Here is an 18,631-nt window from a genome sequence, read left to right on the forward strand (position 1 = left end):
AGAAGATCTAGGTGAGACGCTTTTAACTAAATATCTATTTTGATTTAATTATAATAAGATTTTAAGGAAAGTCATAAAAGAATGCAAAACGCAGGCTTGACTGTTAATATGTACATACTTATATAGTATATCATTTATTTAATTTTAAAGCACGGCTGTATCATAAGAGAACACATCGGTTTAAAAATAATTATTATAGCAATACATCTTATAAATTTTATACAATTGTTTTTTCCTGAAAATTATTTCACTAAATATGATAAACTCAGTACTTTAATAATGAATATATTGAAGTAGCAAAACAATTAGGCATTATCATAAAAGAAAAAAAAAAACACTTTGATTTGATTTGTAGATAATTTATGGTAAAAGATGAAAAAACAAATTTAACTAACAACTACTTACTTAATAAAAAGGGAGGCAAACACAAAATACCCGTAACACTAATGTAAACAATAGGAAATACCTAATTACGCTCTAATCATATAAAGTGTGTCAAATAATGTTAATGCAAATCCACTAATTGGCAAATATCACACTTTATTTCCTGGACAATGATGTTACCGAAACTCCACTCTATTCACTTAAATGACATTAACATATTGTAATATACAAAATCTAATGTCATTTAGTACTGTAATTTATTTAATTAAAATAGCACTCCATGGCGTGTGTTTTTAATATAACATGAAGGAGGTTGCGGACAATTACTTAATGAATCTAAATAGTTTTGCAGTTTTTCTTCGTTTGTCAAATCAAATATTTCTGCAATATGCTTGAAAAGTTGTTTTACTCCGCGATTCCACATTGGTATAAATAAAATTAAAATGTAATGTTTCCTGACCCACATTATTAGTTTTATATTTGAACACCACTCGACATCTATTTACAAATATCTACCTATTCGTAAAAATGTATACTTCAAAATATGCTTCAACATTATTTGCATGAAATATTTTATTTTCGATACACGACTAAGAACGCTTCTACATGTGATGACGTAATATGCGCTTTAACTGGCGCCTTTAATTTTTTCAGCAATTAGTAGATATAATTTAAAGTAAGTTGTGTGCTAAAAATAACCATCACAATATTTTGCGATTGAACAAAATAAAATGCAAATATTTACCTATTTTACTGTTATTTCTATTGTATTCGGTCGAAATTGACAGATTGTAACAAGATATTTATTTGATTATAAGATTTTCTTTTCCAGAATCGAGTTAGATCGTAGTTTATATTAACCACTGATGTTTTATCACTGAAATCTATATCTTGTGTTGGATTGCATCTAATTTGTATAATGTTATTTGTTACTTATTTTTCAACCATCTCTGTTCGGTATTATTGACACATTATAAAATCATTAAAATTTTCCTTCCCGGAATAGTACATAGGTGATGAATATTTCTGGGTTATTGAACTGCATTCTTGTGAAATGATGTAACGCTCATTATACTCATTCGGCTATAAAGTAGACCGCCCACAGATTCTTTGTCTGGTGTAGTACATTTGGGTTAATAGCCAGTGACCTAAGGTTGGGAATTTATGTCTATTGAATAAGAGTTATTTGAGTAGTAGTTAGTAGATAGACAGCCGCGTAGGACTAAATATGATTGGTGTCTATAATATTCGACATAGCTTACAAAATGACTACAGAATCTCTAGATAAATTGACCATGATAAGGCTTTTCTCCAGGACAAAGTATAAACGCGTGCATAATCTGGTGGTAAGTAGTATCCGTGATTCAAAAACACCTGTAATGTATAAATAAGCTCTTTGCTTGAAGGTTTTCCGCAATAATACGAAAAAATTAACAAACGCTTTTTCATGTGAACAAAAAGTGCAAGTGTATACTTAATTAAGTACATTTTTTTTAGTAAACTAGAATAAAAAAGCAGAAATGTATATAGAGTCGATGCGCTACGAAACCTATTTATTTTATTAACTACATATTATACATGCGTTCATCGATATTTTACTGTGGTTACTACGCTTTATTCCGCTTAGTACGTAAGTCATTTTGTAAATTCATTTCAGCATGCAACATACTGAATTAAGCAAAGCGTAATGTGTCTGTATTTCCTGCCGTATTATTAGACCATATTATCCAATTAATTTACTTCAATCAAAAATTTTACTTTGTTCAAAAATATTTTAATGTAGCACAGCAGAGACTAAGACATTTTTTATTTAACAATAATTGTCTTTTATAAGCATTAAGTATGTTTTCTTTTAGTCTTATCCACATTTATGAACTATCTATTATTAGATAAATACCCAGTAATAGGTAGTAATAGATATATAAATATATACATATACTACACCATTGTTACATAATACGAAGATAATTTATAACAAGTTATAACTCAAGTGACATGAAGTACATTAGTATAGGTTTTATATCTTTGTTAAATATTTAATTTGCGCAATGCGCATAGCGGCACAACATGTCCAATACGGTTTATTGCCTCTATAAACGTAAAATTATACTGATGGCATAAAAGCAGAGTTATGTGTAATGAGACAACGAGTCAAATGTGTGATACGCAAATATATTTTGTGTAGAGATGAGTTTCTCGAGGTTTCTGAAACCCACGACTGAATAGTTCAATTTTATTGTGAGGTCAGAGTAGGCGTGTGATTATTGACTGTATTTTTGACTTAACTACTACTCAAAATCTATATTTTCATACCGACATACACGTTTTGGTAATATTGTTAGGACACCAACACACAGCATAAAACATAATATTATAAGTAAATTATTTCTAGTGGTCATGTTTGGAATGAAAACCTTGCAAATAATATAATTTACTCACTTACCTAGTGCATATTTTGTCATTTTAAGTATACTAATTATACGTTTTATATAATAAAGTACATACACATTGCTTTTATCATTTATTATTCATAGGGCCAATTTTAAAAATATGTTATCGTTCAAATAAATTATAACCTGACTGAAAATAAAAGTGAGATAAATTAACTACTTAATTACAAATAGCTGTAACTTTTAATTCGTTTGTGTTGTATTTTAACTTACGAATAACTTTTATCTGACTATTAATAAATTAGCCCTAAGGCGAAAAAAATATTTACAATATTACAAAAACAAATCTAATTTCTTTAGATAGGTAGTAATAGATTTATTTACTCAAAACTAAGCAGAATAACGTATAAAATCTTGTGATGATTAATTGAGATTGAAAACTATTGTCTTCTAGGAAACGTTATGAAATATGTTACGAAACTCGGAAAATTGTAATAGATTACGCTCGCCAAAATATCTGAGTTGCAGCTAGCCGAAACAACGTGGGGATATCATTCAACGGGCTTAGAAATATACACTGCTTTGTAGTGTGGCTAAAGAGTGGGTACATTGTTTGCACCGGGGGAGGATGTTTACCTGTTCGAATTGGCCAGGAGGCGTTTGGTGTTACATAAACAGACAATGTGATGTTTCACGAACGCATTGATGCTTTTAATGTGTTACTGTGGTGATGTTGCTGAAACGTGGACGTGAATTTTTTTAAGTTACTAAATGGAAACGGAGCGGATTTTTCAATATTTGCAAATATTCTAGCATCTATGATATTTAAAAAATAATACGTTGTATTTATTAGTGACAATAATATAAGAAATGGACGAATGCCTTATTGATTTTACTGAATTTCAATGTGAAAAAACGATTGTATTTCCCTTTATAATGATTGAACAAACAAAAATCTTTTTAATATTGCTTTGAATGAAGAGACGAGCTTGCTGTTCACCTGATGGTATGCAACACGACCGCCTAAAACAGTAGAAACACCATCCAACATGTGGATTTACAAAGTATTGTTTGGTATTCCTCTGCCTTCGCTAACCTGAGATTTGAGATGAAGTCTTACTATGTCCAGTACATATACTGGCTAAAACGTTAGTAGTAGTATTGTTTTTATGTAGGGACCTCCCGACGTAAAAAAACAATACTATTGTAAACTACTACTACAAACATATTAATGTAATATAAACATATTAATATGATTATAATATTATTGACTAATTGATTAAATAAGATAAAAATACCTACAGCACTACAACAGACATATTTATATCTTATCACAATTAAGAGCAATGTAGAAACCTGCTAGAATTGTGATCTAGAACGCGTTGCTCGGGTTTCTTGTATAATACACAAAATCATAATTCATAAAAAGTAAGAAGTTTATGCTTCCTCGGTCGTGGTTGTAAACCATAATGTTGAGACGAAATCCGATAAGTCGAATTTTCGACCAAATTATGTGCGCACAATAATTTTATTACAAATTACAAAATCGATCTTTCTGCATTATAATTGGTATATTCAAAATAAATATTAGTCCAAACGGTTCTGGCATCTCATTATGACATTTTTTATATCATTGACCTACTATCAGCTTCTTATAAATACAAAATGTGTCTCGTTTTGATGATTCTTTTCATCTTCACCTGTATGACAGTCCGTTTCCTGGCGATTTTTGTTTATTTTATATTTATCGTTTGTTTATATTTTTTTCAGCGTTCATCGTTTACTACGCATTCCAAACCAGCTTCTTTTGGCTGAACGTGATGTGTTTCGATATTTGGAGGACGTTCAGGTAATTTAAAGATGTTTTAACTTCGATTAGTATATCTTCCGTTCTATTTTTGAATACAAAACATATTAACCCTATTCTATATTCAAAACAACCTATTAAATATTTAACAAGGAAATTGTTTTATGGGCTATAAGTAGGTGAAGAAGGTAGAGATTTTATTACCTTGCCCAAGTATTTAATTAATGAAAGTACAGGTATAAAAACACATTTATAATATCAATAGATTAACAATAATCAAAAAATTTGTGTCGAAATCTCATTCATTCCACATTCCATCTTAACAATCTATAATTGTTTTTTTATTCTGCCTACAAAGTAGATTGTTTAATATAGTACTAAACTGCAATTTATAGCTTTTAAGAGTCTCCCTTAAGCTCTTTTTAGCTTAATAGGTTCATTTAGCAGTAGCAGGATTGATTAATGATTTCGATCTTGGTAAACACAACGGGATGATGATCAATGGACGATGAAGATTAGTTTTAAGAACAGAACGTCAAAATGTATTTTATATTTTTTAAAAACAAAAAGGTCAATAAACATGTCCGTGTGGGTGGATGAACCCAGGTAATCAGTGCCGTTAATGTACCAAAATAGTTTTTTTACACGTAACATTTAAAATATGTATCATTTTCCTTAAATTTGCGACCAGTTTCTCCTTCCGACTTACATCGATTTGAGAGGCCTTGTCCCGGACAAATGGTTTTAAAAAAATATATTAGGATATATACGTGTCTATCACATCGCTATCGTTCTCTTCACGCGCTGTCAGGTAAAAAGCTCAAAGTAAAAAGGCAAAAGAAATGGCATCATCTGATTCGACGCTCCTTATGGGAGACTCTTAAATATTCAGTCAGATTGTCATCCCTAGAATTAGCTATGAATGACAGAGAACATTAAGTTATCTGAAGTCAATCAGGAAATCACATACATTCTTACAGGATCAATCCAACAGCACATCTTGACTTTTTGACTTCGTGCGTGGTTCATAAGGCACACAGATCGTTAGCTTGGAAAAACACAGAGAAGTAAATATTTCTGTGTAATTTGCCAAGAGCCATGTGCAATGCTAAAATTGCACGGACCATGCCGAGTGTTCGCCTATAATACGTCTAGGAATGGAGCACAACTATTCATAAAATCGATGTCGTTACGCTTTGTAGCTTTTAATACATTGTAGATTCCTAATACCAACTGTTTAGGCGATGTATGCCATGAACTGTTTTTTACATTGAACACGTAACAAGATATGTTGATGTATTATAACAATTCCTATGTACTACTTAAAAAATGTGAAATGCCTTGCAGATCAAGGACGCCTCATCCTTCTGGTGACAGAACCAAATTGTAGGTCCCCAAGTGACTGATAACAGGTTGTCTGTGATAATGGCATGTTTTATGTTCACCATTCGTTGTTGTTTACTCCTAACGGAATGACGTTTATCCAACGTTAACCAAAGCATTCGGTTTTCCAGCATGTTTATGTATTTCGTATTTTTATCCAGTAAAATATTTCGTATCTATCTACTTATTTCTTAATATAGCGTCATAATGTGGTTAAAAGCATACATGTTATGGCCCTTTTAGCGAGTCTTCTTCACAATATAATAATATTTAGTCTCTTTAATTAGAAGATTTCGTGAAACTATCTTCGTTTTATATGAATGAGGTAACATTTATCAATATCACCCAGATAAATCGAACAATATCGTAAAGAAAAACCTACAATATATTGTTAAACTCTTGCATGGCAAAATTAGATGAACAGTTTTGGGTAGTTGATATTATTTCTAAAGTAAGTAGATAAAATAAAGCGTTTATTATATTTTGCATGGTGCAGAAACTATATTGATATAAGAAACTATATTGCATGGGGTATATTTATTATTTAAGTTATGTTTACGGACGCCATTTTTAGATAGAATTTATTTGTTATTGTACTTACGTAAAATTTAGATTTTTTAGTTTTTATTTAGTTCTAAATCAATTTATTTTTGTAACAATTACATACTTGAATATATTTGACTAGAAACGGTGTAAATGCGTAGCTGCCTAATATTTAAAGTAAATAAAGAACAAAATTTAAGTCTACATTTCTACGTGTCCACGTTTTATACAGCTGTATTACAATGGATGAAAGTTGCAGATCGCTTGACTGATGGTAAACGCCACATCTGCTCATAAACCGTAGCAACACGACTGTAATGTACTTATCATGTCGTAATCACAGAACAAGGGATTATACAGGAATGTTCTGAGGTTAAAACGACGTTGAGGTTCTCTTGTATTATCTGCTGAAGTTGGCTTAATCTACATCTCTTTTGGGTCTTTCTTATTCGTGAAGTATGTATGGGCTAAATGTTGTATAACTGCTTATTATTCTTAATGCGAACGAAGGACCAGCAGCTTGTCTTCTTCCCAACACTCTCAGTGGTAAGGAAAATTTTGTGAAAATGTAAGCGGTATAAATAATCACCTTTTTTAACTGCAAGATTAGGGTTAAAATCAAATAGATGCAGTAAATTCACTTATGTATGTTATTATTGGTAAACAATTAACTGTATTGAATGTCGTTATTTAGTTTCCACGTAACATTGTTATACATAATATTAAGGGAACATGTATGAGGAATCTCGCTCAGAGGTTTTTTAACGCGGTAGACATTTATTACTCTTTTTTGGGGGCACACTAATTCTCGAAAGTTGTAAGTCCATTATTTTTAACCCTCCTCCCTTCCTGTACTTTAATGGCAACTTTTTCGATATTTTCGAAATTTTCTTTGCCCCCACAAAAAGGCCCTGTAGCTACTTATTCAGAATTATATATTGTGACTGATGTACATACCTATGTATTTCAAATTATTCAGATATCATATTAAGAAATTAAATACTTTAGAGCAATATTTAAATTATTAGGTCCTTACAAAGCTACTTTACAAGTAATTTACTAAAAAGAGGACAGCCCAAAAATATTTATTTTTAAATGCTTCGTTAATAGCGTACACAATACTATGACCGAATCACTATTTTCGTAGCCTCAGATAAAGGGGACCTACAGAATGTCGCTTTAGCAGATTTATATTCGCGCCCCTAGACTGAATGTAGGACGCTCATTCACTAGATGGATTGATGACCTTATAAATGTGACTGAAAGCTAGATGAAGTTGAGATTGGAAAACGTGTAAATAAATACTAGGTTTTTAATCATTGCAAAGATGTTATAATAGGTAATAATTATATTCTATAGATACCCCAAAATAAGAGCTCTATATAGTTTCCTAGGAACATGTAATTTTGTTACTATTTACTAATTAGACCCAAGAATTTGGCAAATAGGAGTTAATAGTTATTGAACTATAACGAAAGTTTAAGGATAGTAAAAAACGAAAGTTATTTATATTTTAAAAAGATTAACCGCGATTTTAAATGTACCGATGTCCCTTAACCAAAATGATATCATGCTGAAATACTGCCAACAATATCAACACCTAAAAGTTACCAAAATATTGTAAGTCTTCGCTTCTCGAAATTCGGTGACGTAATTATAGGTAACATCTATTATATTTCGCTAAAACACAGTTTGGTTTTAATAGTGGGTACCGCGGCGGGAGTACGAACAAGAGACGCGACAACAAGAGGTTTTGCCTGTACGCGATATACGCATGGGGCGTGCCCGCCATACTTACGGCGTGCACCGCCGGGATGCAGTTCAGTGACAACCTGCCCAGCCACATCGTCGTTCCTGGTTTCGGCTCCAGGAGGTGTTGGTTCGTCAGTGAGTATTTAATTCTATTTTTCTTTGCAACTTTACACGTTATTAGAAGGGTTCCTGTCATAAGGTTTTTTTGCAAATTTATGGTTCTGTTTTTGTCACCAACTAAAGTGCTAGTACCGTTATGTTCCTTACTCGGCATTATGAGATTTGTCTTAGGGTGACGAGCCCAGAGTAATGTCCCACAACGTTTTGGTATCCCAAGTATGAGTAGTGGTGTCGTTTATTATCAGACGGCTTACTCTATCGGCCCTTCGCTGGGATAAAAAAATATGATTCTAATTTACTTAATGAGGTCAATGTTCATATTTCAGCTTAGTTGCTATAATAGATTTGATGAGATTTTTGTCGCCGTTTATCTGTTGAGAAAGGCTAGTACATAAACTGTACGTCTCCCATCATTTACATTTAACATTAATCGATAGAAGACGTACGAAGATCGAAACGTGTTAATAAAAACAAAAGAACGTGAAGGCCCCTTGCCTTCTTTTGCGGTATCATCACTATAGCGTCTAGCACGCAGTTTTGTAACGTTTTCAGCGTCGTTCGTGAACTATATAATATTCTCATTAAGACGCGTTTACGTTGCATACCACATACGTACACTTTACAGCACATAAGTACTTTTATAATAACTAGATGCCGCGTCTAAGAACAAAGTACCGGCTATTATGAGTGCGAGTGACGACCACATTTACTATCTTTACTGCATGTAGCCCATTCTACAAATTAAAAACTAAGAAATTGTAACAGCGTTGATGAAACCAAAATAAAATCAACGTCATTTCGCCATTTCTTTGAATTTCGCATTGAGATGCAATATCAACATTATCTACGATTATGTTTTTTGTTTTATTTTTATACGGTCACGGCAAATTGACCCTACTGCTCTTGATAGTAAGTGGAATGGAGTCCAATAGAATGGCGACTAACGAGAGGTGATTAACCCTCGACAGTCGACACAATTATGCCGGCCTGCTGGAACCGGATATTCGCAGGCTGATCTTGGAACGCGGCACACTTACGTGGGCCACTATAGTGGGTTTTAACACCTTTTGTACGGTTGTTGCTATCCGGGCGAATATAAATGATATCCTATCACCAGCAAAAAAAAAAGGTGAAAAACAAAATTGTGAAAATTAAAAATAAACCGAGCGCCTTGAGGTAAAATTAGATTGTTCTTAGAATAGCTACCTAATGCATCTCCCCTGTCGGATACATACAACGTTTCGTTGAGTAAATTCGCGAATTAGATAAAGTTATTCTTTACTTACCACTTTATGTTCTAATAGCAGATGAGTGTGTGATGACGTAATTTTCACTTGTCCTAAATATCAACACTGTCTTAAAGGAAAATACACAGAATTAGGCAGAGAGTAGCTGGCTTTCACTCACTATACACAACGGGCTGTTTCTTTAAGTTGGTTAACTTTGACAAAGTTTCATAACGTTACACTGTAGAAAAATATGTCTACAGTACGACTTTACCCTTGGCTCTTTTACTTTAATCGTATTTTTTTAGTTTCTAAAGAGAAGTGAAATTAATTAGCGGTTCGCTTTATTTTAAGCCTCAGACAGTAACAATACTACCGGAACCTTGAATTACGAAGTATTCGGGTGGTATTGCACTGAACTCGTCACAGATATTACAATTATACAGATATCGAAAAAATACTAGTTCTCGGATTTTATCGCGGTTTTTTATGTTATAAATTTCTCCCGATGTTTCTAAGCTCTCGTGATCACTCGGCGGACTGAGGTGTTGGTCGTCTGAAAACTCAGTGTTACAATATCTATATACGATAAAATCCATACCGTCCAAAGATTTTTAATTAATTTTTTATTGGTTGTTCCTTCTTAAAAAAATACTTAGTCGCAACTCGGAATCAGGAAGTTGGCGTGCTTCGGAAAGCACGTAAAGCCGTTGATCCTACGCCTGATCTGTCTCCGGTCATGTCGGTTGCCGTCCCACCGGACTATGATAGTGAAGAAACAGAGAGTGCACCAGTATATTGCGCACACACTTGTGCACTATAACATATCCTGCGTATTTGGCTGATAACTGTTGAGATTGGCCGTCATCGCCGTATTTCAATTAGGAAGGAAATAGGAATCATACATTATATAATCACATATTTTTTTACATTTAAGAACATTCGCGTAAATATATATAATGTGAATGATGATGATTTATGTTTATCCAGATTGGCTGAGCGAGTTCGTGTATTTCTTCACGCCGGTATTGTTCTTGGTTGTGAGCAATGTCATATTCTTCTCTGTGACGGCGCATCGCATACGATCGATACGACAGGAAACAGCTATACTAAAGGGCGCGGAGTCTTCCAGGAGTGACAAATTGAAAAAAGATAAACAGAGGTGAGTTAACATTAATTTTATTAATGTAGCTGTACTGTTAGGGGCATGGCTATTATTATTCGATTTTGTGATACGATCCTAATATCGATAACTTGTATCACTAAATCAACTTATATTAGGCAATCTGTGAGCATATGCATAAACTCTATAAATTCTGAATAAGTAGGTATATGCGATTCCTTGGTTGGGCAGTAGGTAATAGAAAGCAGCGTTCGTTACAAATACCTTCACTGAAAAGTGGGTTTTTGCTAGTGCATTTCCCGAGGATAGGTTTCTCCAAAGGACGTTGACGTCGAGAGGCCGGTCGTATACATTAAGCCAGATCGATTTTGCAACATAAAATACATTGAAAAGCTATATTGCACTGACCTCGTATTGTAGTGTAATATGGGCAGATGAGGGAAGATTTTTATAGTAGGTATAAATTTGAAAGTGTTTACAAATGTTTAGATATTTGTAAGCGGTTAAATAGTTAATTGCTAAATGGATTTTGATGAACTGAGTCCTCGATATTAAGTATTAGTGAGATTTATTTTTCTGTCTGGTAAATTCGTAATGAGAATTTTATTCCCTTAAAATATTTTCATTCGGGCGGAACGGCGCGGCGGCCAGTTTTAGCAATTCATATTTCCGCCTTTCCCGAGTTTCTGAACACATTTCATTCAGTCTTAGCCGGCTCCCAATCGATATACCACGACAATATCAAGCTTATTGACAACAATAGACATGATCGCTACAATAGATCGGTTTCGAGGCGTTTTGCGTTATCATTACCAATAACTGATTGATACGTACAATACTTAATATTTTTTATTAGTGTTACTCGCGGTAACGAACCCCGTGATGGACCCTTTCTGAAAATAATTTCTACTGTGTACTTTTCTGGGACAAAAGTAGACTGTATGTTAAATCCAGAACATCGCTTACCCATGCCATATATTTTTCGAGCTTCAGTAGTGTCTATGATTATTAACAAATAATTTTACTTACTTTACTAATCATTATCATTCACATCCAGGTTTACACTTAGACTAGAGTTATTATATTATGAGCACCGCTCCATATACAACTACACCCTGTCAATGTTGAAACCATACTATAGTCAAGTGTACGGGTTGCAGTACACTTCAGTTCAACACAGTGCTTGTTTCCAACGCTAATTCTATATATTGTCATCTCATATTGTATTGTCAATTCATATTATATTGTCTACCTATTACTTATAACTTTTTATAATAAACGATATCGTAAAAAAATCGTAGATGTTCTTGTACTACAACACAAAAAATACTAAAAACATGAATGGTGGGCCTTGTTAAGAATCGGGCTTTCTTCGGTTACACTACCTTAGTTTTAGAAACTTCAACCTGAAATCTATTTCCACAAGTACCTACCAGTATAAAAAGCTATTGTTATGATTTCCACAGATACGCATTATACTTGAAACTGTTCATGGTGATGGGTGTGAACTGGACCGTAGAGTTGATCAGCTTCGCGGTCGGCGGCTCCAACTGGTACTGGATCGTGGTGGACATCTCGAACATTGCGTTGGGCGTCGTCATCTTCTTCATATTCGTGTGGAAGAAGAAAGTCCGAGGTCTCGTGCAGAAAAGGTATGATGAACTTTTTTTGTTGTTGTGATTATATTAAGTTTTGAGTAATAATTTATTGTTATAATTGTTAGTATTTTTTTTTATTAAAATGGCGTAGCTTAGCAAATAGGTAACAATTTCGATCGAAACTGATTGAAGAAGGAACATATTTTTTGCGCAAAATAATATCAAAATGCAGCGCGATTTCATTATCACAGTATGCTCTCTATGTTTTATTTACTTCTTGGCATCTAGCCTTAAATTATTCCGTTACTATCAGTTATATCTATAAATTGCTATATAGCATGCAGCAAAGTATGTAAATATAAATTTAATTAGTGTAATTTTATGTTTTCCGTGGTAGAGGAAAGAATTAAGAATTTAATGTGGGTTATATAGTGTAGTTTTTTTACTTTTCTCATAAAGGAGTAATATAAAAATAAGTACGTATATGGCGGGAATTTTTTGTGGCACAGTTTTCCCCGAGAGAATAATAAAATAGTGCAGGAGCAACGTGCCACGCCAGACTTTCTGGAGCTATATTTTGCAAAGTTAATTATATGTTTACGGTAATGCGGCTGCCTCTGATACCAGTAATACAACTTATTTTTAGATTACCCGTTAATTTGTCGATTGTATATCTTATCGGGAATACGCACTCCATTTTCCAAACACTTCACTTTGTTAGTGTATACCGATATTTTGATAAGAGTTTGAAAGGTATCCTTGTTACGTTTAAGTACCTTTGTAGGTACACATGGTACGTATGTACATACGTCAACTGCACAAACGTGGATACAAATGGTGATGTGTGTTAAAAATGGTCATAGTAAATAGCTTTGCATGGAATGGCGCTGCCATTTAGGTGCATATTTTCGGTGGCGACCGTTTTAAATTAAATTGACCCGAAAGAAACCGATCATTCTCTTGGCAAATTTACAGAGATTGCTCCACCAAGGATTAGGTGATTAATGCATAGGTAAATTATGAGCAAGCTGTCTGAATAAAAATGGCTGATAGAGACTGGACAAGTACTTACCAATACTGTTACCAAGAAAGTAAAGTTTTACTGCGTTCATAACAGCGATTTCAATAATAATAATTATTATTATAATTATACAGAATTAGACAAAAAAAAAGATAGCCATTCTCGTGGTTCATATTTAATAGTACCCACTACCCATGTTATGGACGCTGCTACACTGTGTTCAAAAATCATATTGTCGAATGTCGAAATGTTTGATCTTCACATGCTGCATAAGACCATCAAAACAAAACCATATTTCACATTTTTGATATTGCTGAGAATTGCGCTAGAGTTTTTTGTATTATAAGTATAAATTACGCTAAAAAACATAGTAATTAATAAACATTTTCAAATCGCGTCATAAAAATTGTGGCTTCTTATTAAAATAAGAAATGTATGAAAATTAATAAGACACTACCAAATTCAACTTTGCTAATGACTTGACCTAACAACATTATAAAGTCATGTGATTTAAGTATAGATTTTTATTCTAGGTGTAACTTAATGATGATAATACATTTCACATAGGTACGTGCACCACTGTTACATAAATCAATTTGAATTACCTATAATCCATCAGCTCATTTTGAATTCAATTTCAATTACTTCAAATGGCTACCCCCATTAAAGCGGTCTAGATGAATACGTTGGGCTCGGGATTGCTCGTGGAGGATCCGTTTTAAATGACCTTTCTAAGCTACCTGTAAATCAATACTGGGGTCGTTGGCAGGTACAAATGTTTCCACACAACTCATGTGCCAATATGTTTGTCTACGTCATTGATATTCTGTGAAGTGTCAACAGAGCCGTGTTTTATGTCAGACGTTTAACAAATAGAGTATGTAGGAGAGGTACGGCTGTATGTGATGTTTCCTTTGTTTACCTTTTTGCTAACAATTTATGGCTCTATTAAAATAATTTAAGGAGACGATTAACTGCTCATTTGCTGTTTAATGTATTTGTCATTTTGGGAATGCTACTGACGTGGATTTAATGGGCAAAATCACCTTTTATTTACTTATTGTTAAATAGGTGCCCAGCTTTATTTTTAGAGTTTCAAGTGAGTAGGTAATTGATTAATGGAAGTAATGCTGTTTACGCGAACTGGAATGTTTGAACTTTTTCTAGCGACTTACCTACTTACTATTTATTTATATAGGCAAAGTATATAAGCAATGTAAGCAATGGATGTAAGCAATGAAGTAAATATTCTTAAAAAATATAAAGAGAAATCTTAGATTAGATCCAATCCTACAACGAGAAGGTCAGGCTGGAATGTATTTATATCTCTTGTAATATTTTGTCAGATTCCGCCACATGTTGGGCATGCCACCTGTAGCAACGGATTCTCGCACCGGCCGGTGGACGACCAGCTCTGCCCCCACTGAAGACACTCGGATCTCGGCGGACGAAACTGCCATACGATTGAAGGATATGCACTGAATTATCAGGTATGTTAAGTAGCTTGACAACTATAGAAATTTATTGTAAAAATACACACACAGACACACTCACACACATCTACATCCTATATCTCGGAAGGGGTAGGCGCAACTGGTGCACTCACTTTCCTCTGAGTGTATTCCCTCCCATATTAGGTTGATGTGATGAGGGCGAGCCTGTTGGCATATCGGGCACAAATTCTAGATTCCGGCCTGGTGCTAAGTAGAAAACCCCAATATAATTTTGCCAGTCCACGAAAATGAACCCAAGAACTGTGAACTTAAAAGTAATGTATAGAACACTTGGAAAAATTTAGATACAGCTCTCTATCCAGTTTCGTTTTCATAGACAGATTTGGACATTTGACTTAATGAGAATTAAATAGGTCAACAAATTTATGTTCAAATCAGTTTCGGAAAGGTTTCTGCTAACCTTAGTCATTACTAATAATACTAAAGTAATTCATTAATTTATGTCTCCTTTAGATAACTAAGCACTTATTTTACCGATAAGTGTCTCATTTAGAGTTCAGGTCATATGCAAGTAAACTATTTCTTTAAACAACCAACAAATTCTTGTATAGTATCGTCACAAACAAATATTCCGGTTTTTATCGGACAGGCTGTGACAAATTGTTCTTTGTTTTAATGTTAGTTTAAGGACATAGTGTAAGCGTCGTAAATACGGTTTTATCTAATCTTATTGTTTACAGATCCCATGACACATTCAAGCCAAAGAATTCTCATCGCCCATCGACCGACGAGAATTTTTTATTTTTAATCCGGTTAGGCCGGGCGCATAATGGAAGCTTTATGCTTATGATTTAGTTTTATATAAGATGAAAAGTAATGGGATAAGCTTATGCTATATATTGAGATTTTTTAAATGCATTCGTTGTTTTGGCATATTCGAAAATTTTTAGTACTTATACATTACTGGCTGATACTGAGTCACAACCAACATTAGGGAATAGTCTCGCATAACAAAATATGTAGGTATTAACGTAATTTTTACCTCAGTTCCGGAATGGACAATTTAATACCAGCAATTAAAATACATTGCTAGTGGTCAAATTGCCTTCTAGAATAATCTATATGAATTGTGGTTATAAACTCACAGTTATTTTTTTTTTGATGAGCTGAGATATTCATGCTGTAGTCAAAACTGGCTATTATGCACGGCTCTAACATTTCAGAAATATTTGACATTAAACAAGAGATGTATTTTCATAAGCAGATTTAAAATATGGCACGTATTCAAAGTATAAGAATATGTAACTCTTAATTTAGATGTAGGTAAGTTTGGATGATGCGTCTTGAATATAAGCTAATAAAAACAATAACACAATTTGTGCAATACTATTTGTGAACTTACAAAGCGGATTTTACTATTTTATTTATAAGCTCTATGAATTTTTAAACATGACTTAGTTATCGTGTGTATAATATTTGTAAGGTAGCTAGTCAATTGTGTGAATTTACATGAAATAAAATGTTCAATGTGTGTAGGGTAATACTAGAATGACGATACCTCATGACTTCAAAGGGACGCTACAAAACCAAATAAGTTCGCAGTTATTTTTTCATTGCTGAATACAATAAATAATGTACCTAATTACACGCCAGTAGAGATTATTATTAAATTAGAATAAGAATTACTATTATGTTAAACTAATTTAAGATTATGTATGGTATGTCATTAGTTAATATAATGAATAGGTCACAGTACGAGTTCTTACGCTGTTCTTACATTAGAATAAGCAAAGGAGTCTCTAATGACCTAGCCAACGCGAGTTTCCAAGACAAAATAAATATGCTACCCAAATATCGTATGCTTTTTTTCAAAAACATATAATTTACCTATCTAACCATAAATTACCTCTAATCCATTAATAGTTAATGCAATTTTACAGTGATATGTCTGTTATAATCCACAAAAATGATCCCAACTTATAATTCATTATGTCGAAGGTTTTATGGTTAACATTCAGCTCATTATATAGACGGCACATTCTGATGATAGAGTTGTAATAAGACGTATTGTTTACGAAAACACGCAGAGCGAAGACGTTTCTTGGATTATGTATTTATGTCATAAGTTTCTTGAATAAATATTAATTGTATGTCTGTTGTTGAAGATGCGAAAGTTTTATTGTCAGACTTACGAAATAGTATTAAAGAGTTATCAAGTGTGAAGTGTAACTACTGCGTATGAAAGATTGGTAGTAATTAAAACGTCGAATAATGTTAGGGGTCTTCCTGGTGGAATGGTTCCTGGTGGATTCTGTCTTCAGGAATCGTAAACGTGAAAGTCTTATAGTAGATTTCATATGGTAATAAGCAACGATTAAAAAAAAATAAAGTACAAACATATTTAGTCTATAGATATAGATAAGTCCCGATCTTTATGAGGATGGACAAAATTAAATTGCTTTTCTGTTTTATTGATGAAGTTAATGAACTTTCCTAGTTATTTTCTACGGTAAGGAATTGTTAAGAAGGAGCGCTAACTCTAGATTTAATAATCTTTTTCGTCTCCGCCTGTAGGTTCGCTATGGCGAGCGATTTTCTTATCTATCACACAGGGGGCGTCAGCTCTGGAAAATTCGTGCTTTATCACACATATCATATTACTATATTGTTTTAAATGCACTATTTCATAGTAATTTCGTTTTAATTAGAAATTATAGTATAACTTTATATATTTAGCACAAATCTCCAAATATTCTTGATTAAATAACTAATTATTGATTTTGTGTTTAATTTATTATATTATGTACTTAACTTTATAACGTTTATTAGGTTTAATAATACCTACTATAAAATTGCTCATTAAATCATGTTTACCCACGTGACAATCAGAAAAGAGTAGCGGTGTGTTGTGAAGCTTGCCACCAACAGACTAAGTGATGACCACCACCGCTCTGTCAAGAGTGATACCGACAAAGAACACCCGCGTCACAATGACCCCAGTTTATTGTTTTCGCTTTACTGAAAAATCTTGGTTGGTATTCTATGAGTACTTATATGTATGGCGACAAACATGTTAAAAAATATTAATGTTTGTGGTTATTGCCTGTAAGTAATTTTAGTAAGTACTTATTTACATGCTTAGGTACCTACGTTGGTGGGTACCGACTAGCAAGGCGCCAAGAAACTCGTAAAACTATCAACTTAAGAGATGGTCCATTAAGACAAATCGCAGAATTGCAATTTTAGATTTCTAATATTAAATTGATGGAAACCATACTTTTGATTCAAATGAATCGAAGGTCGAGAATAGTCAACTATTGATTTCAATAACATGAGTAAGAGTCGCCATAAAACCATTTATAAAACAGTTCAAACGAGATATTTCATATTAAATTTGAATATAGGCAAGTACTTAAGTACTTAAATCTTTTAAAAAAGTAAATGAATGATTATCGCATAACACATTTATAGTCTGTTCAGAAAGAGAACCGTCGCGTCGTGGGATTTGAGGTCGCTACTGTACTTAAATACCTCTTTTGTTTAGTTTCGGTATGTTTCTTTACAAAAATCCCTAAAAACAACACGCAAGATCATTAATTATAACAAAGCAATACGATATGACAATGAGTTTAACATTTACCAAATGGCGGGGAAGCGTTGCTATGTAAAAATCGAAAGTTAGTTCACTTTTCGGCCACGATAGTTCTCTTTCTATAGCTGAATTTAAATTTTTTATTCACCTTACATGTGTGTGCTCAAACAAACAGAATTATAATATATATATATATATATATATATATATATATATATATATATATATATATATATAT

At 33.1% G+C, this 18,631-nt stretch overlaps 1 protein-coding gene across 1 annotated transcript in view; it reads left to right on the forward strand.

The window, feature by feature from the left end:
• The window catches only part of LOC115439844 (G-protein coupled receptor Mth2), a 58,868-nt gene extending 41,289 nt beyond the window's left edge, over nucleotides 1-17,579 (forward strand). The window contains exons 5-9 of the mRNA XM_030163870.2: nucleotides 8,213-8,394; nucleotides 10,596-10,767; nucleotides 12,195-12,380; nucleotides 14,694-14,837; nucleotides 15,542-17,579. Of these exons, the coding sequence (XP_030019730.1) occupies nucleotides 8,213-8,394; nucleotides 10,596-10,767; nucleotides 12,195-12,380; nucleotides 14,694-14,829 (676 nt within the window). The 3' untranslated portion in view covers nucleotides 14,830-14,837; nucleotides 15,542-17,579. The remainder of the gene's footprint in view (nucleotides 1-8,212; nucleotides 8,395-10,595; nucleotides 10,768-12,194; nucleotides 12,381-14,693; nucleotides 14,838-15,541) is intronic.
• The last annotated feature ends 1,052 nt before the right edge of the window (nucleotides 17,580-18,631 follow it).

This window comes from Manduca sexta, chromosome 14, assembly GCF_014839805.1.
Source record: "Manduca sexta isolate Smith_Timp_Sample1 chromosome 14, JHU_Msex_v1.0, whole genome shotgun sequence".
Lineage (NCBI taxonomy): Eukaryota > Metazoa > Arthropoda > Insecta > Lepidoptera > Sphingidae > Manduca > Manduca sexta.